This window comes from Uloborus diversus, chromosome 9 (assembly GCF_026930045.1).
Source record: "Uloborus diversus isolate 005 chromosome 9, Udiv.v.3.1, whole genome shotgun sequence".
NCBI lineage: Eukaryota > Metazoa > Arthropoda > Arachnida > Araneae > Uloboridae > Uloborus > Uloborus diversus.
Window position 1 is genome coordinate 18,432,050 of NC_072739.1, and position 20,755 is coordinate 18,452,804.

General features: G+C 32.3%; 1 protein-coding gene across 2 annotated transcripts in view; it reads left to right on the plus strand.

The window, feature by feature from the left end:
• The window catches only part of LOC129230075 (septin-7-like), an 84,769-nt gene that overhangs the window by 40,406 nt on the left and 23,608 nt on the right, over positions 1–20,755 (plus strand). For both annotated transcript variants that reach the window (XM_054864464.1, XM_054864465.1), the window contains exons 3-9: positions 2,034–2,140; positions 3,837–3,937; positions 6,462–6,596; positions 7,749–7,866; positions 10,847–10,942; positions 15,199–15,295; positions 15,432–15,483. In XM_054864464.1, coding sequence (XP_054720439.1) covers positions 2,034–2,140; positions 3,837–3,937; positions 6,462–6,596; positions 7,749–7,866; positions 10,847–10,942; positions 15,199–15,295; positions 15,432–15,483 — 706 coding nt within the window. The remainder of the gene's footprint in view (positions 1–2,033; positions 2,141–3,836; positions 3,938–6,461; positions 6,597–7,748; positions 7,867–10,846; positions 10,943–15,198; positions 15,296–15,431; positions 15,484–20,755) is intronic.

Consider the following 20,755-nt stretch of genomic DNA (forward strand, 5'->3'; position numbering starts at 1 on the left):
GATATTCCAGGTCACTTTTGCTTCCCTGGCCCTTCGCAAGCTTGTCCCTTTCCCTGGGCTATGGCATCCATGTCCCTCGGAATCGACTTTATTTATAACCAGCCCTCTTGACTTAATGCAATTTAGACAAAAACAGTATCCAGCACGTTAAATACAGCTAGCATCCAGCCCTTGGCATTAGTTTGAATTTTTGTGTCTGGAATTTAAATTATGTTTTTCACAATTATGGTTGTGATTGGAGCCACTTGTAGAAACAAGAAGCCTATCGAGTAGGGTCCCATCGCATTTTGTAATTTTGCCAAAAACGTAATTTGAAGATGTCAGTGGTAAAGTACGCATTTAATTTTTCATTTAATTTTAAATGTTTCAATAAGTTAATCATTTAAAATAGCCGTGTGAAAGAAAATTTCTTTTGCCTCATCACTGATGCAAAAATTATTTTTAATCTAATAAAAGTTCGTTTTTTTTCCTTGCTGCTGCAAGACTGGAACAAAAGAGTTTTTTACTTGCTCCAAAATCTGACATAAACTGTATAAGAGTAGAATCAAGTACTTTCAGTGGCAGAGAAAAAGGTTGATACTCTCTGCCTTTTTCCTTTGAGATTTAAAATTGTTTTTGCTATTATAAGCGTACACAAATGACACGCTTTTTTAAAACTGATTTGACCCCCCTCCCACCTTTCTACCTGTATCAAAAACCTCTCATTCCCTTATTTCAAATTGTCATAATTTCACAACCCCCTTTCCCTCAAAGCGAGGCATCATTTGTGGATGACTCCTAAATTAAAAAACAATTCCTTCCTTTTAAAAATTGTATTTATCATCTAAGTAATTTCTTGTGTGCAAAAATAATATCCAATTTTATCTGCATTCCTAAGCATCTTAAGTTTTCAGCTTGGACAGCCTTGTTGATAAAATTCTTGCAATTTTTTCGTAGAAGAAATATCCATTTCTAACTGTATCCAATAATATGTCATTATAACTTTTCTTTCTTTTTCTTTTAAAACTTTTTCTTCGCTTCTGTAATCATTGGTTAAGTTTTGAAATAGTGTTTTCAGTGACTCGTTTTTTCCTTTTTTTTAAAATTTAGTTTTTCATCGACTGATTATTATTTGGTGACTTTTGTGTTCATTCATCTTTTATTTTATCTTTCACCCATAGCAAAGCTTTTAACTTATTTCAAGTTATTGCTTGATAATTTTTAATTAAATCGTTATCTCTCTTTCCTTCTCAACCTTCCTGATAAAGTTTGCTTACTTAATTTGATCTTTTATAGTATCTTAAGCAGTAGGGTACACTTTGGTGCATCTCCTGCCCCCATAAGATTTATAAGTGTGCACCTCCCCCCTCATTTTTTTAAAAATAATTTTAACGTAGTGTTATTTTTCAGAGCATACGCCTAACACCTTTTGCCCTCCCCCCCCCCTCTCTGTATAACATTGATGCTATATACGCCACTGATCTTTGGTTCAGTTGATTGAAAAAAAAAAAAATTTATAATAAACATATATTATACACAAGCTTGAGTTTCGTCCATGGATTCACAATTTGACTCTTTTTTTTCGAAACTTTTTTTAAAAATATTCTTCCTGACTTTCAAAATTTTATGAATTTCTTCCCTGTTCCCACACCAATTACAGAGGTTAAATTTTTGAGAGTAGATTGAACAGATGTGAGAAATAGTGTGTTCTTTCATGGGTCTCTTTTGTAATGATTATATGCTACCAGATCAGTTTAAAAAAAAATTTTCACGCTTTCATGTCTGTGTTATAAAGCACCATCTACGCATGTTCCAAAAGACCAATGTGTAGATGAGAAAGGCATGTGAATAAAAAAAATTCTGATGTAAAATTTTGCTTTAGCCAAAAAAGTTAAGCTCAGTTCCTCTACTGATGTTGGAAATTTAAGTTTATTACTTTAATTTGGATTTAGTACTAGTAACTTAATTGTTAGTTTGTGCATAATATGTTTTTAGAATTATTTTGTTTATTATTAGTGTGTTAGGTTTTGTACAAACAATTTTTTATTTGATAGGTGAAGCTGGACTTGGGAAATCTACACTAATAAATTCTATGTTCCTTACTGATGTTTACTCTACTGACTACCCTGGTCCTTCACTTCGAATAAAGAAAACTCTACAGGTGATCTTTGATGAAAACATATATTACAGTTATAATTCTTGATTGACTGATTTTTTCTCCTAGATTCTCACATTGGTTAATTTTAATCTCAAATTTAAGGTCCTCAAACACAAACACACCTTTAGCATTGAAATTTTCTTTAAAAATTTTAGCCCTAATAGGATTTTTTTTAAAAATTACTATTTAATTCAATTTATCTATGTAAACATAATCTGTTATTGATATCTTTGAATTCAAGTAATAGCATTTTTATGCAATTTTTTTTCTTATGCAAATGAGTCTTGGTCTTCTATCGGTTTTGTTAATAAAATCTTTCTAAATCGAGGACGATTTAAATAGCTTTGAGTATGCCAGCAATCAGCACCAAGAATGCTTGTTTTTTAAGTTTCATTATCTTTGTTTATGAACATGTATTACAGTGATCGCCACTTATATGAATCACGTTTAATCTAAACAATTCTTATTCCATAAAGCGGCTAATTTAATAAAGCTGGATTTTGTTCTGTTTATGACAAATAGATTCATTAAAGCGATTGATTCAAGTAACCACTGATTCAGTTGACAGGCGTCCACTGTAGATGTCTTTGAGGTATCTAAGCTAAATATATAAGCTAGCTCGATGTTTGATATGGGGGATGTGGGCAATGAATATATACTCAATGGATTGTGTTAACGCCCCTGTGCTCGTCCCCGAGAGATAAAGAGTAACGCTTGGGGTCTTGGCTCTTGGTTTCGCCAAGCAATCATAAAACCCCCATTTTAGGAGAGGAATGTGAAAACTACCCCTCATGAGATGCTCATCGAACGTTAGCAGATGCAGCCATAGGGCTCGCACTCGCAATCTTAGCTAGGATACAAGTGTTGTTTTCTTCTTTTTTTGTACCTAAGTTGTAAATAAATTAAATTGTTTGTTTTCATCAACGACTCATCAATGCAGTCCAATATCATACATATATAGAGTCCACTGCCGAAAAAATCCCTGAGCCAGCCGGCTTCAGATAGTATGCTAAAAAAATCAGCTAAGTACTGTAAAAGCACTTTTGCCAAAATAATGACATCGATGATTTCTCAAGCTGGAAACGTTGAGGATTAAATTTTTGTGATTACACCAGGCTCGCACAAATTAATGCCTTGAAAAAATAAAAGTTTTTACAGTATGTACACATTGATATATATATATATATACTACAGATTGTAACAGATATAAATTTGACCAGATACTAGACATCAGATATTTTGTATTCATCGAAGCCATATCTCAGACCATCTGGTTGCCGTATATTTTTCATTGTCTTTCATCCTGGGGGTGCTTTTTATAAAATAATAAAATAAAAATTCTTATCTTAAGTTATTTAGTATGTATTTTATGCTTATTTTCTGAGATTGTAACTTGAAGCAGGATAAGCAACATATGTCTAGTGCCAATTGCCAGTTATCCAGCAATGGCCAGTTAGACTGGAAGTAGTTTTGTTTACTAAATGTTTACTAAAAAAAATTGTATCTTTAATAAATACCTGGTAATTCTTAAAGCTAGAGAACAGAGGGGGTGGCTTATTCAGAATATCGGTACTATTGATGCCTGGGGGAACTGCCCCGATCTGTCATCCCTTTGTGATGGGCCAGCGTATTGAAGCATAATATAAATGTGTGTTTCATTTGCAGATTAATTAATTAATTTATTATTTCAAAATTTCAGGTAGAAACTTCAAAAGTTCTTTTAAAAGAAAATGGGGTTAATTTATTACTCACAATGGTGGACACACCTGGCTTTGGAGATGCTGTAGATAATTCACAATGGTAAATATAATCAGCATTCAAGTGTCATCCTTAGATGTTTAATTTTTGATTGCATAATTTTTGTTCTATATAATCAGCCAGCTAGTAATCATGTTTTTATTTATGAGTGGTACAGGCTTTTTCTTTGTAAACAACACTAACGTAACTAGTTTAGTTAAATGATGTTTAAAGTCCAAAAAGACATGTATCTTCTGTTTTGTTTTTCCCTATGTTAATCACCTCTTATGATTTTAAGTAAGTCATTAACTTGTCTGCAATGAAACCTTGTTTGGACTAACCACAGAAAGTAACCTTTCCAAAGGTGTCTCAAAATTTAAATGTAAGAAATTACTGAATAGATTTATTGATAACATCAATGTTTTCAGCTGAAAAGTTTAACTTGATAAACAAAACTGATTTAATTTTGCAATTTTGACAATTCTTGTTTTTCTTGCACTTTAGAACTCCTTAACAATTTAAGGTTTAAATGTTTACATTGTGATCCTGAGACTGAAACCATGTGAATGCATATCAGTTAAATTATTTCAATTAAATAAATTAAATATATTATGTCAATTAAGGGGTTATTCTAGTCTAGAGGCTCGATTTTGAGGCAATTTTGTGGGCGTAATAATAATTAAAAAAAAAAAAAAACATTTTTAGTATCAATTTTTTATCAGTTTGTTACTGATACTTGAGAAATATAAAAGTGTATAATAGCGGGGAAAAAAATTCAAAATTGAAATCAGTAGAGGCTGACAAAGTGGGAAGTCAGGGAAAAAAAATGGTGTCTACTCTTTGACAAGATTCCTATCCTCCTGGTGATCTGAAACATGAAATTAAGGTTGATTTTTATTAAACAAGGATGTAGAATCGTCAGGGCGTAGCCGATTTCTAAAAAAATATTTTTGCATAAAATGACATCTTTTTGAAAAAAAAAAAAGGTCATTTTGCCTCTTTTTTACAACTTTAGTATTTTTTAAAAAATACTAAATAAACAAAAATACAGAAACCCCCACGTGGAGAAAAAACTGATAGTATAAAGAAAGTCTGTACTGAATTTCAAATAAATCGGTGCATTAGAACTTTAGATATCTTGTCAACCGCTTTGAAAAAAGTAGTTTGGAGAAAAATGCGTTTAAAGTTTGCAGTCGCAATTCGGGCAGTGTGAGTGGTTTAATCGTATGCTATACCTATATTTTTTTGAACAGCCGTCTCTGCCTTATACATTACTTCTTCCTCTGCCTCAAAAGCTACATTTTGGCAAATCTTTCAGCCATGAGAGCAGTTCTGCCTTCTTTTGAAGCTTTGGAAACGTACACCTTGTAACGTTTGTCACATTGCTGACCTCGTTTGCTGGCTTTTTGTAAATCCTCTTGGAGGCTTGTTCTTGAAGGTCTAAACTTAAAAAATATGAAAAGAAAAAAAAATTCTATTTTTTTTTTTTTTGAATTTCTAGACTAGAATATCCCCTTAAATTAACTTGTTTAATTATTTTCTGTGCTGTTATTGTAGACATTCTACAGAACAATGAGAATTAGAGGAACTCATCTGAATTCTGAATTATTATAGTTACTTCTGAAGTGATAATACTTCTGAACTTCGAAATACTGTCAGCTTCACTTAAATGAATAAAACCCGTTCCAACACATAATACTCAATTAAGCAGGCATTTGACAATGCAGGGAACTGTTTGTTGCTAACTGGTAACACACTTAAATTTTCCAAGTACCTATTATTCCCGGGTAAAAGGGCTGAATTTTGGCTGCTGGGAGAAATATCACTTTCACATTAGAAAACCTTATGGAACCCTCCCACTTTGTGCTCACAACATTGTCCATTTAAAAAAAAAAATCTTTTTACGTTGTTTAAATAATTCTTAATTTAATCAAAATTATTCTTAGCTGAAGCATTTACAAAAGCAGACCAGTCTTATTAGATTATCCAGGAAAATTATTCGATTTAACAGGGATCCTTAATGTTGCGTCTATGGGGAAATATTAGGCTCTGGACAGTCTCATTCTTAGAAGTGGGGTATTTGCTTGTCCCTTACCCAGTTAAGTAAAAGAAAAAAAATGAAATGGAAAGAAAAAAAAGCAAGAAACCTCTCAGACAAAGATAAAAATGGTTGCAATCTGAGGCTGTAAGGTTAAGTTGGAACGAGTTCGTACTTTAAAAGTTTTCAGCTGAAGTGGTCCTGTACAAAGCTTACGGTGGTGGTCATGCTTTTTAGTTTGCTTTGATTATTAAGTTTTCTAATTTGTTAGGAAAAGACTAAATGATCTCTTAATGGAAGTATAGCAGACTTCCTAAAATCAATCATCTCTTAAAAATAAATAAACCCCCTTTGTGTGACATTTTAAAAGTCTCTAAAGCAATGTAAAAATGCGCAAATAGCTATAAAAACTGCAACTCTCATTCCTCTTTGTGCATTTTTTTGATGCTCGTGGGATTTTTTTTTTCTGGGAATCATTTCTCAATTTATTACAGCACAGTAATTAATTTTGAATAAATTCTCTTTGCTAAAAAGATTATTCTTTTCTAGCTGGCAACCACTATCTGAGTACATTGACAATAAGTATGAAGAATATCTAAATGCTGAATCCAGGGTACACAGAACAACCATTCCTGATGGAAGGGTGCATTGCTGCCTTTACTTCATAGCCCCCTCTGGTCATGGGTACGTACATATAGTTTATTTGTGTAATAATCACTTGAGGATTTAATGAGGCTTTTTTGTGTGAAGGGGCCGTCCATAAAGGTAGTGTTGCACATTTTTTGAACTCCTCCACAACCCATGTGTCACTTTATGTAACCCCCTCCCTAGGGTGGTTCAAAAATACATGTAAAAAAAAGTTTCTCCTATATAACAGGACACCCCTCAATATTTTTCGACTTGAAGATAGTAATATACTGAAAGAATTTTAGCTTCCTATTTCAACTGAGAGAGGGTGCTCAACCTCCTCCTCCAAACTTCATTAGTATGGGGAGGGGGGTTAAAAAATACATTGAACTGAAAAAACAATGCTACATATTATAATATACGCTAGAAATATGCATATACATTGCAATAAAACAATTATTTACAAAAAAAAAAAGCTGGGGAAATTAAATATTTCTCAATTTGGGGCATTTTCTATGATACGGCTAATGTTAAATTAAGGGGTCATTGAACAATGTCTTAAAATTTGAATAAGAAGCTAAAACTTTTACAGTATAATACTATTAGTAAGTGTAAAAAAAAAAAGGGTGTCCTGGACTCTAGCTGAAAAAAAAGTTTTTTTGAACCACCCTACCCCTCTCCTCCCCTTCCCTTATTACATGTCAGGTTGTATAACTTGTATAAGAACATATTGTTAGAAAAAATGCTCTTATTTCTATCAAAATGTTCAAAATGTCTGATGCCACCCTTCTCCTTAAGCCCTCTCACCCCCTTAAGCAGTATTCTTTAAGAAAAACCATTTTGATTTGTAAGTTTGTTTTTTGTGGTGCACTTGAATCAAATGGTGTGAAAATATGGTTTTTCGGTTGAATTTTTAATGCTGTGCTAATATTTTGGTCGTTATGCTGCTATTTTGTTGCTTGTATGCTACTATTTTTGCAACTATTTTTATGACCTTAGGCTACTAAAGAATCAATCTGAAACTCTTATGTTTAAAATCATTGCTTTAATTATAGATTTCCTATAAATATGTGGTGAGCTATATAAAATGCCTGTTGTGTTTCCATTGGTTTGAATCCTAAGGAATTGTAGATTGCTATGTATGCATAACCCTACTGTAAAATCTGTATAAAAAAAAAACCCTACTAACTATTGACCCTTTTCTTTCAGTCTTAAACCTCTAGACATAGAATTTATGAAAAGGTTACATGACAGAGTTAATATAATTCCTGTTATTGCCAAAGCTGACACGATGACTCCGGAAGAGTGCCATTATTTCAAGAGGACGGTGAGTTGTGCTCTTCACTTGTTCATCCGTACCCCCTTGATGTGTTATTAGTATTTTTCTTTAAATTCTTGGTAAATAACTAGCATTAAACAAATGTGTTACATCATTGGACCGGGTGTCCACTGATCTGGCGATTCAAAGTTTCAAAGATATTCCCTGTATGAAATTAAAAAAAAAAAAAACTAGTATGTTGTGGCCATCACGAAACTTTCTTCTATATTTTTCTTTTTTTTTCTGATCCCTCCCCATGCTTGACGAGGAAGCAATATTCCCAACAAAAACAAAATTACACATGCAAAAACTTGACGACTATCCCAATGTCTGAATTATTGCAAAAGCAAAGCAAAGAGCGAAAATTGAAAGTTATTTTAAAAGCCTTGCTTGAATTAATTACAAATATTTTATTTGTTAACAAACATAAGATGGCAACAGTTAAAAATTTTAAATCATTGAGATAATATTTCCTATCATTTCCATACAATTAAAATCACGAGAAATACGCAGACGACAATCTATTACAATTTATCTTTCTTATTGTTGCATTAATAAAAATATTTTTATTCGCAAAAAAAAAAAAAAATTAATCAACACCTCTTGGAGCGATCGGCGTCAAAATTGAACCAAAGCCTGTTTACATATGGATTCACATATATTCCAAATTTCAACCAGAACGTAGCATTACTTCTTGAGATAGGGTACTCAAAATGGAAAAAAAGAATGGGTGATTGCGCTACCCCCTTTTTAGCTGTTGACACAAAAATAAAATCAGTTCTTATACCCACTAAGGGCTACATGCCGATAAATTTTTCTTTCATTCCGTTCATTATTTCTTGAGATACAGCAGTCACAATTGACGACAAAAAACGTTCTATAGCTCAACCCCCGTTTGAGTTATTGACACCAAAATTGAATCAGCACCTGTTCCTGTTAATACCAACATATGGACCAAATTTTGTTTGATTCCGCCAGTTACTTCCTGAGGAATAGCAAGCACGCGTAACTCGAAAAACGTCCCATTGCTCCACCCCCCTTGGAGGAATTCGCGCCAAAAACTAATGGGCACAAGTTCACATAGGGGCACATATGTGTACTAAATTTCGTTCGATTTCATGCGGTAGTTTTTGTTGTAGAGCGGCCACAAAAAACTGGTCACACACAGACGTGACACACACACACACACACACAGACAGACAGACATTTTCCAAAAATGGTCGAAATGGACTCGGCACACCTCAAAACGTTCGAATCCGTCAAAATTCGAAATTCGAAAATTTGCACGAATCCAATACTTTCTTCTATATATTAGATATAGAAGAAAGTAAAAACAGTATTAACTGCAAATTGAGTTGTTTCTTTTGTTATAATTTCTTTGTAAAATAAAAAAATTGATAATACTTATCATTTAGTAGTGCAATGATATGTATCATTAATTTCCATCATCTAATTGCAAATATTACTGTATCTTTTGTTGTAGTTTTATGGTAAAATAAAAATAAAATAATTATGCATATCATTTAGAAGTGCAATTTGTTGAAAAAATATTCCCTCCCCCCTTGATGTATGCTGTCATGTTAAAATAGTTCACCAAGAACCATTTTTTTTTTTTTTTTTTTTTTTGTTCTGTATATATTTCTGCATCTGTTGAAAAATGATGCAGGCTTTATGTCAGTTCATTTTATATATTCAAAGACCTGCCTTTATCGCATCTCTCTAGTCGACACATTGATTATTTTTTTATTCAACATTTAGTGGGAAATTGCAAAAGCCATTGATGACAAATATTGTATCATCCCTGAATTTTTCAGAGAACCTTGTTTCAAATATTTTTTAACATGATTTTATTTTTGCCAACGTAAAGGGCAAAATTTGTGTTAGCAGTTTAGCTTATAAATTCAACCTGAATCAAAATACTCAAAAGCTCAATACTTTCTAGTTTTGATAGTTTACCTATAGCATGTATAATAATTAATTATGATATAATGAAATTTGTGTAATCTGAGTTGTTGTAGAACAGCTTAAAGTTTATTTTTCTCTGTTCACTTCAAAAGAACATGTTTCTTTCATTTTTTTTTATTTTTCCGATATTTCAATAAAAAATCCAGCATAAATACTGTATTTCGAGTTTGAAAAATAAATTAGTATACAGTAAAGCATTGTTTATACGTTCCTTTTATTAACGTTTTTATCATTTAAAGGTTTTAAAAATTAGTCACTAGAGTTCAATACATATAATAGTTATATTAACATATACCTATTATAAGTTTTTTCATTTATATGCTTTTTTCATGCAGTGCCTTCAAAAACGTGTAAACGATGCTTCACTGTATTTTCGGTATTTATGGAAGGTATTTTGATACTGAATTGATTTTCAATCTTAACATTTGAATGGCATCAATACTCAGAAAATATTTCAGATGACTCAACTCATTTTGTAATACCTATGAATCATTATTGATAACGAAGTCATTAAAAATACAATAATAAAGCAAAATATGCAAAAGTTTGTTTTGTAAATTGATAAATAAGAATAATCATAGGAAAATAATAACACAAGTAATTGATTCATAACATGCCATGTAATTTAGAAGTAAGCCAGACAACTGACTATCATGTTTCATTTGATTAAGTTAAAAAAAAATAATAATAATAATATCCAAAAGAATATAACAAATAAATAAAACTTATTTGTTTGAAATTTCAAAGTAAGCATAGCAAGATTTAATTTAGTCAATAAAAACTACAAGATTAATGTAAAATTTAACTGACTTAAGTCAGGAGTCAAGTGGTTATATTTTGATTGAATTATGAATTGCATTGAATTGCATTAATTAAAAACAAACTTTTGTGCTGCAAGATTTCCTTTCTTGTGTTCTAATGCATTTTTTTGATTAGTATTTTGTTGATGAATGCATGGTATTATTATCTTTTCTGTGATATTTGTGATAGACATATCTTTCAAACATATTTTCATTTCTTACAGATCATGAGTGAGATAGCACAAAACCAAATAAAAATCTATGAATTTCCTGACTGTGATGAAGATGAAGAAGAGCATAGGCAACAAAAAATTATGAAGGTTAACAAGTTTCACGTTTTTTTTTTTTTTTTTTGAGAGCTACTGTTTAAAATACTGATCGGAGAACTTTTTGTTGAATTTGGTTTTTTGTTACGAGTTTAAATGACATGTTAAGAGCATGTTTAACTTGTTAATTTCAGTACAAATGATTTAAAATTTGAGTCTGTAAGCAGGGGCGGAGACTAACATTTTAGGACGAGTCATGCTGAAAAATGCCCCTGTCCCACAAACAAACCTACATCAGGTTTTTTGTACGGAACTTTTTTGAAACTGCTTGGGTGTCAACAAAAAGCATCAAATTGGCCGGGAATTTATTTTTAGAGCGTAAAAAGTTGCTAATTAGTTTCATGACTTAGAATTATTTACTTTTAAATTTTTAAAAGAGAGTTGAAAAGATTACCGCAATTGTTCACATTTTATTCATAAATTGTTTGAACACTATGGGGATGGATAATACTGTCGACGGTTTAGGTTGTCATGACCCCCAACACCCTCCTCTTGTATCTGCCCCTGTTTGTAAGGCTGTAATTTTCTCCAAAGTATGTATCAAAATCATTGCCTTTTAGTTTCCTAGTTTGATGGGACATTGTTTAATTTGAGAAAAAACATTTTATGATATGAGCTAGGTTAGCATCCGCGCACCTTTTTTCTACTTCTTGGACTACTTTTTGCTTGTTGGAACAGACTTGAAGATTGGAATTGGCTACATTTATGCTAGTAATAAATTTTGCATTCTCTGCTGGGTTTACATTCACTGTAATAGTGAAGTTACAGGAACTTAAAACTTTCTTTTGGTCTTTATCTTTTACATAACATCAGGGTTAGCACACACACACCTGGAAAATATGGCAAACCTGGAATTTGCTGAGGAAATGAAAATTGCTTAAAATAATCCGTGAAATGTCAGGGAATTCCTTCTCAATTTTTCCATCTGAAGGGTGAAACTTTTGCACCAGATGTGCAAAAAATGTTTAAGTGCAGTAAATGCTGCATTCCGGATACGCTAATTTTCCTGGTGGTTGAGAGAAGGAAACTTCAAGCTCACTTTTAAATATTGAATGTAAATAGACTGCAAGGGGGGAAAAAAACATGAAAATAAATGTTCATTCAAAAATTATAAAGTTCTGATTTATATTCTACATTTTATGTTGGTTCTTATGAAAAAAAAAAAAAAAAAAAAAACAAAAAAAAAAAAAAAAAAAAAACTGGAAATTACTAATAGTTATGCAGCGAAATTCTTTGTTTTTTTTTAAAAATTGCAAGTGATCTACAGAAACTTCTGTATTATTTAAATTAAATATACATTAAACAGAGTCAATGCTATGTTTTTTAAATTTTTTATTTCAAGGTGTAAAAATACTTCTTGAGATTTTTATTTAGTGGAGTGAAATTCTCAAAATCAGTAATAATCCAATTTTCTAAGGCTGTAGTGGAAAATGGCTTTAAAAGCATACATGTATACTTTTTTTATTTTTAACTTTTAAAATGTTTGACTTGTATTTTCTTGACTTATTCCTTTTTATTTTTCATGATACTTTATTTTTATGTAATATAAAATGTTTAAATATCCATGTGACTAAAATTTTGAGGCATTTGATTTCCAATGCAAATGTAAATGTATGCTATTCAATAGAAATCTCGTCTCAAAAGATTTTTGATCTTGTTGTTCCCCTCAAAATTAGAGGCATTGGAATTTCAAATGTCATATATGTTGGCATATATAAAAAAATACAATTAGTTTTTCTAGTAAGCCTAGAAAAATTAATTTTTATTTTTAAAATTTATATTTTTGCTGGTTCTTGAAATGTTGATTCTTATGGTTAGTTTTGCCCACCTACTGTCTAGAAAGATTGATTGTAAGTAGCAAATTACTTCTCAACTTAAATTAAAAATTAATTTAAGGTTTAATGTTTGAAACTGTTTTCATTGCCCAATCAAAAGATCAGGCGAATTCCTCTGTGCAAGAAGGGAAGAGCTCCAAGAACTTTCAAGAATCATAAAATAAAATGAAAAAAAATAAATAAATAATTTAAATATTTTGACGTATCTTAATATATAAAAATCAATGTCCTGAGATAACATATATACATATATATATATATACATATATATATATATCAACGCACAGCCGAAACCGCTGAAGTTTCAGACTTGAAATTTGGCAGGCATGTCCGCATGATTACGAAAGTAACCACTAAGAAAGGATTTTTCGAAATCTCAATTAGTTCGGGACAAATTAATTAAAACCTCTTAATTTCTGCGAAATTAAAACCTGTCATTGAATTTAAATCCCTTATTTTCGAAGGCTTTCCTCCATTCAAATCATTATTCAGTACTTCATCTCAACTTTTGGTAGATAGCGAACTATAAATTTGACATTGTTTTTGTTTCTCACGTGGTTCTTCGATGCTTTTCTCAAGTCAAATCATAATGTTTCTGTCTATTGCTTTCATTTTTTCAAAACTAGAAACGAAGTTTTTAAGAACATCACCACAGGCGGACTATCCTTTTGAATTTAGAAGAGTGCAGTTTCCTGTTAAAGTTTGCTTTGCAATAACCATAAATAAGTCACAATGACAGACATTAAAAGTAGCAGGGACCGATTTAAGAGAAGACTTTTTTCACACGGCCAATGTTATGTAGCTTGCTCCAAAGTCAGTTCATCAAGCAGCTTAATAATTTTAGCACCAGAAAAAAAAAACTAAAAATGTTGTATACAAAGAACTTCTTGCTTAAACATAGGTATATCAATAAAATGTGGATGGCCTGTGTTTGCAAAGATAATCAATACTTTAAAAGGATCGTTAATAACAGTTAAAGATCGGTTAAGGACAAAGGCATATATGTAAGGAGTCCAGGGGCCCCGGGATCCTCCCCAAATTAGAAAAAGTTATAGGTAATAAGTAATTATTATAGGGGATTTTCGAAACTAGGTGCACCAAGCACTGTTAACCCCTGCTAATTCCATTACCCGAGCAATGCCGGGTACGGGAATGCTAGTTAAATATAGTATTGGAATTTGCGTTGGTTTTTTAAACCAATTTCATTAATATTTTAATAAAGTATATGATGATAACTATGTGTAATTAATTGTTAAGTATTGCTTAGTGCCATCTTGTTCTTGCCTCTAATACATATAATAATTGGGGGGAAAATTTGGATTTAATGTTTGTTTCTAACAAGAAAACAATCTCTCTAAATGAAGAAAACACTTTAGTTTCTAAGTAATACATTGAGTTATTGAGGAGTTGTACCACCCTTCTCCTGAAACATGTTCTGTTACAGTTCCTTTCTTTAAATTATGGAACATTGGCTACGGAGGTTTGGTTTTTGTTCAGTATAAAAGATAGTGCAGTTGAAGTCGATTATAATGTACACCATAGGACTAGAAAATTTCTGTTATAATGATTTTGGCATTAAATAGATCATTTCACACTTTCATAAAATAATATTCCTTTTATATCAATATATTTATACATCGGAATAAGTTTTAACTGAATTGAGTTGAAATTCAAATCATACAATTTATATGTCATTCACAAATGAATATGCTTCATAAAGCATTATCCTGCTATAGTATTTTTCTTTTATAATTTTTGAACTAAAGTAGAAAAATGATGAATTAATTTTCCAAAGAATTTTGCTTACAATGCATAGAATGTTTTTTTTTTCTTTCTAATTACAAAACTTATTGTAATTGTATATCACTATATCAGTGGTTTTTAATTTTACTAGAAAGTCACCCGTCATGGCATGATGGGTGAAAATTTGCTTCTACATTTGAACACAGCAAATGCCTGGTAGGTGATATTTTGGTAGTTTTAACCCAAACTCCAGTGATTAAACCCTTAAATCCAGAAGATAGGGTTCATTGTTCACCACTTTTTCATTTCTTCATTCCCCCGAAATGACACAGTTTTACCAATAAAACAAATAAGTTACCAGATCGAGTTCAGCCTTGTCACAATAAAGCCTTTCCCTGCATTTTAAACTCTACCAAATCACAATATTAAATTATCATGCCGTGGCGTGAGTTTCATTGTTGAAAAATGCAGGTTACTCGATCATCGGCTGTTATATATAAGAGGATTATATTTCTTTTCATACATTTCAATATGAAATAAAAAGTGAGCAAAAAATTGAGCTGCCTCCTTCACGCACCAAGACTTTCAATTATTACAGTTATCACTTGAGTTTTGTCAACTCAAATGCTCCTAATCCTCTGTAGACATTATTATTTGTTTATTTTTTTGTAGGAGCGGGTACCATTTGCTGTTGTGGGGAGCAATACAACTATAGATGTGAATGGGAAGCATGTCAGAGGCCGAAAGTATCCTTGGGGTGTTGCAGAAGGTATTTTTTGTTTTGATGGTTGAAATTTAATTTTTAATTATATTATTATTTTATCATCATCATTATTATTTTTTGAAATTTATTTTGTAATATGTATTTAAAAGTAAAGTTGAAATTCTTTGATTTTTTTTTTTAGTGGAGAACATGGAACATTGTGATTTTATTGCATTAAGGAATATGGTTTTAAGGTAAGCTACTTTTTCTTAAGTATGTAAAGTAAGCTAGAAATATGTAATACAAGCAAGTTTTAAGTTGATGAAAATGTATTGAGTTTCCGTGATTTAAAAAAAAGGATTTTTTTTTATAGCTAAAGTTTTCCTGACTTTCTAAATTCCTCTATTTGATTTTCTTGAAAAATTGAGCTTAAACTTTGGGAACAGTGAAAATTACCCAAAAGTAATATCTTTCATGGCTCACAATTCTAGAAAACAATGCTGCTGTGGGCAGGTAAAGGCCTATTAAGACTAAGTATTTTTGAACTTCCTTTTTTTATTGGAGCAGAAAAGCGGATATGTCTTACTTTATTTGCATAATTTTGAATTTTTTTGCGTATTGCGATAAATATAACAAACCTTGCTGTCTCTGCGAAGTAAAATGTTGAAAGCTGTATCTTTCCAGGAATGGGTCGAGGGGTAATTTTGGTTGGTTGGTCGTATTAAATTTATTGGCACAAGAGCCCTAATAAGCTATACTGCGCCAAACAATTGTCAATAAATAGAAGAAAATGCGCAAAAAAAGGAAAATTTCATTGAGAGTAAAGGACACAAGACTTCTGGAATTTTAAGAGTTTAGCCGAAATAAAAACATAAACAAAGTTTCAAATTTTGAATAACAAGGCGAAAGGAAAAGCAGAAAAATAATTTTGGGCAACTTTAAAACATTTACTAACGTTAGATGCATGAATCATTGAAGGTGGCTCTGAAAATTTGAAGTTTCGTGTTAATTCTTTTCTGAGGATGCTAAGGTACTTTCCTTGTTATTGGGAGCCGCCAAACAAAACGGATGGTTATTCCAGGAGAAAGGGAATAAAATTCCCGTGGTAAGTTAAAAAGAAATTCAAGAAATGTTGAGAATACTGAACAGAAGAAATCCGCCTAATTTTAAACTCATTAAGTAGTAAAACATTCCTTGAAGTCCCATTGCTACTGTTAGTAAGAAAATGATGGACACAAAGCGGGATCCAATTTCTGGTGAAGGGGGGGGGGGATGATCATCAGAAAGGGGAGCAAAGTGCAGTTTTAGGCAGAACCCGATCATTCCGATATTCAGGGGTGATTGTGTTCCGGTATTTTGCCCGATTTCCGGTATTTTCATCTTGAATTCTGGTATCTTCATCTTCGAAAATACCGGTACTTCTATATTTTCAGAAAAACCCACTTTAGTAAAAATTAGGGCGGTGTTTAATGAAACGAAAAAATCCAAATTGAAGACATTTGGTATAAATATAAAGCGTAAGCTACGGTCATGTTTTGTAAACTGGGAGGAGGTAGGAAGAGAAAAGTGATAAGAGCTTCGACTCCTGTCTTTGTTCTTTATGGCAGTTGGAGGAATTGATCGTATGCAAATATTTTCTTTATTTTATATTCTGGTTTATGATCTTTATCTGCGTGCGTTCTGTTGTTATTGAACTAACTCTAATTATACTTTATCGTTATTAATATGCTCCTCGTAAATATAAATTAGTTTGTTTAGTTAACTCTTACTTTTCATTTCACTACTATTTTTGTTTGATAAATTTATTCATTTGAACTTTGCATGTTCTCATTTAAACTAGTATGTTGTGGCCATCACGAAACTTTCTTCTATATTTTTCTTTTTTTTTTTTCTGATCCCTCCCCATGCTTGACGAGGAAGCAATATTCCCAACAAAAACAAAATTACACATGCAAAAACTTGACGACCGTCCCAATGTCTGAATTATTGCAAAAGCAAAGCAAAGAGCGAAAATTGAAAGTTATTTTAAAAGCCTTGCTTGAATTAATTACAAATATTTTATTTGTTAACAAACATAAGATGGCAACAGTTAAAAATTTTAAATCATTGAGATAATATTTCCGATCATTTCCATACAATTAAAATCACGAGAAATACGCAGACGACAATCTATTACGATTTATCTTTCTTATTGTTGCATTAATAAAACTATTTTTATTCGCTAAAAAATAATGATAATAAAAATAAATCAGCACCTCTTGGCGCGATTGGCGCCAAAGTTGAACCAAAGCCTGTTTACATATAGATTCACATATATTCCAAATTTCAACCAGAACGTAGCATTACTTCTTGAGATAGGGCACTCACAATGGAAAAAAAGAACGGGCGATTGCGCTACCTCCTTTTTAGCTGTTGACACCAAAATAAAATCAGCTCTTATATCCACTAAGGGGTACTTGCCGGTAAATTTTTCTTTCATTCCGTTCATTATTTCTTGAGATACAGCAGGCACAACTGACGACGAAAAACGTTCTATAGCTCAACCCCCGTTTGAGTTATTGACACCAAAATTGAATCAGCACCTGTTCCTGTTAATGGCAACATATGGACCAAATTTTGTTTGATTCCGCCAGTTACTTCCTGAGGAATAGCAATAACGCGTAACTCAAAAAACGTCCCATTGCTCCACCCCCCTTGGAGGAATTCGCGCCAAAAACCAATGGGCACAAGTTCACATAGGGGCACATATGTGTACCAATTTTCGTTCGATTTCATGCCGTAGTTTTTGCTGTAGCGCGGCCACAAAAAACTGGTCACACACAGACGTGACACACACACATACACACATACATACACACACACATACACACACACAGACAGACAGACATTTTCCAAAAATAGTTGAAATGGACTCAGCACACCTCAAAACGTTCGAATCCGTCAAAATTCGAAATTCGAAAATTTGCACGAATCCAATACTTTCTTCTATGTATTAGATATAGAAGAAAGTAAAAATGAGGTATCTGGATAAATCTGAAGATATTGGCTCCATCGATGCAGGAAAGAAGAACAAGTTTAATTGGGAATGGTTAAACAGAGTGGATTCCTACAATGAAAAGATGGAAATATAGTGTAAAAAAATTGATAGGGCTGGATTTTGGTTTTGTGTTTCTTGCAACAAGCCCTTTACACATGCTAATGATGGTGTGAAGGCATTATTGCAATGCGACATTCTTCTACAAATACTCATAAAAGAAACTGGGAATCATTAAAAAATGCTGGTGTATTAGGCTTTTGTGTATTAGTAAATGAATGTAATTAATGGTTAAGGATTCAGATACAAAGGAGGAGAATAAAACATTCTTTGAAAAATTTTAAGAAATGAGAAAAATTAAAAGAATTTAATTCTCACCATACACATGGACGTATGAATTCCAGTTAAAACTTTGAGTTTTAGCCCCAACAAATAACTATGTATCTAAATTATTTATATACATAATATGATGTGTACATACACGTAATGTGTATATATATGCCCATTAAAACACTTTTTCTTCTTGGGAAAAAAAGTTCAGGTATTTTTTTATGGAGTTACAATCACCCCTGGATATTGGACATGGGGCACATTTCTATTTCAGGCCCCCAAGCTCCTGACCAAGATATTGGAAGACACTGGGCACAGAATTCATTATCTGCCCCCTCCCCCTGGCCCCTATTCTCGCTTATTCTATATAGTGAAGCAATAAAATTTTTCGATACTTGTGTTTGCGTACTAATCTGTTGCAGCTGGGGTGGAAAAGTAGGCCGTAACAGGGGATGTGAGGTCTCAGAGACTGCTCTATTCGTGAATTTTTAAGAAATTTGTGCAATTATGATCCATTCCTCTAATTTCCCACAGATGTTCTTTAAACTTTTATTAGCAAGGGAAAGAAATAATTTTTGAATTTTTAATCGGAATATACCTTTTCCGAGGAAATTTTGCTAGAGTCTTAAGATTTTTCGAGAAAATCATATGCTGTTGTGAATAACTATCTACTCGTAATAAAAACGAATCTATTATTTATTAATGATTTCATTTTAGTTCTTTAATATACACAGAACATTTTAGTACCAGAAAATTGGTTATATCACGTTACGGGAAATTTTTGACAGCCCTTTAGCTGTTAGTATTTTGCGTCGTATTTCGAGGAATAATTCAGCCTTCATTGTCTCTAGAACATCATTGCATAACGTTTGTGAACATTTCAAACAACTCCCAACCTCATCTAGAATATTTTGCATCCCTTCCACATAACGCGGATAAGATTGAATGATCCTATATCCGCTGTTTCTAACGTTAAGAGCCATGTCTACTACTGCCAAAAATTGTAACACTGAAGGGCAGGTGCAGTCTCACAGACCGCTTCTAAGAATGCAATGAAATTTAGACCAGATGCAGTTGCCTAAAGATACTGATAAGCAAGGGGGGTGTTCAAGGTCACAAAACAAAAAGCTATTGGGAAAAACTGTTCAATCGGACTGAATATGAAATAGTGGTGATCAGATGAACTTTTGAGGGGTCGGTAAGACCGCCTGTTGAGGGTTAACACAGCCATGCTAAATTTGGTGGTACCTCAAATCACAATATAGTATATAGGCACATTTAAAAAGTAGAAGGGATATAGTATATGATAACTATATAAAATGTGGTTAAACTTTGCCCGTTGCAGTAAACCGTAAATGTCAAAATTATCTATGATGTAACTTTTAACACTGACTAAACTTGGAGTGGTTTTGGGATTAGCATTAGAGATCAAATTTTTAAGGGGAATTTTCATCAACAAATAAGAGATTTTTTCCTTGTCTTGGCATTTGCAAAAATATCAATATTATCATTGTACTCTATATTCTGAGTGAAATCATCATTTATTTTTAATTACTATGATAAATTAAGAGGATTTTGGGCCCCCTGAAATCTAACAGGAGGGGCCTGTGCCCCGCATGCCCCTGCAGTAATCAGGCTCTGGTTTTAGGTTCAAATAGGGAAGTCGTCAGCAAATTTTTCTAGTTATACGTCTCAAAAATTGAGGAATGTATATACAAGCATATACAGACAGCCCAGTTACAGTATAGAGACTGCAGTTTAGTCTTTGTTTTGAGCTCATCGGTTTCAAGCAACCGTAACTGAGCCGGAAACACATTCTCTCATTAAGGATGAGATAATTTTAGCTGCCAAAGGTAATCTAAGCTTCCATGAGAAGACATCTGCCTTCACCCAGACTTTGACTGTTTCAGACTCATGAATTCAAAAAAAGAGGCAATAGGGAAGTCTTTGGGCGTCATATATGCTCGTAGCTCTGTCTTAGCCCTACTTGGAGTGATAACATTGAGCTCGTTAACAAATATGTGGTTTTGAACTATGATGGTAGAGTAACTTCCATTAAGAAAAATCCTTTCTTTCTTTTTTTTTTTTAAGATTAATCATTAAGCAGGTGATAAATGATTCAGAAAAGTAAGACCATGTATTGATGATACATTTTATTTCTA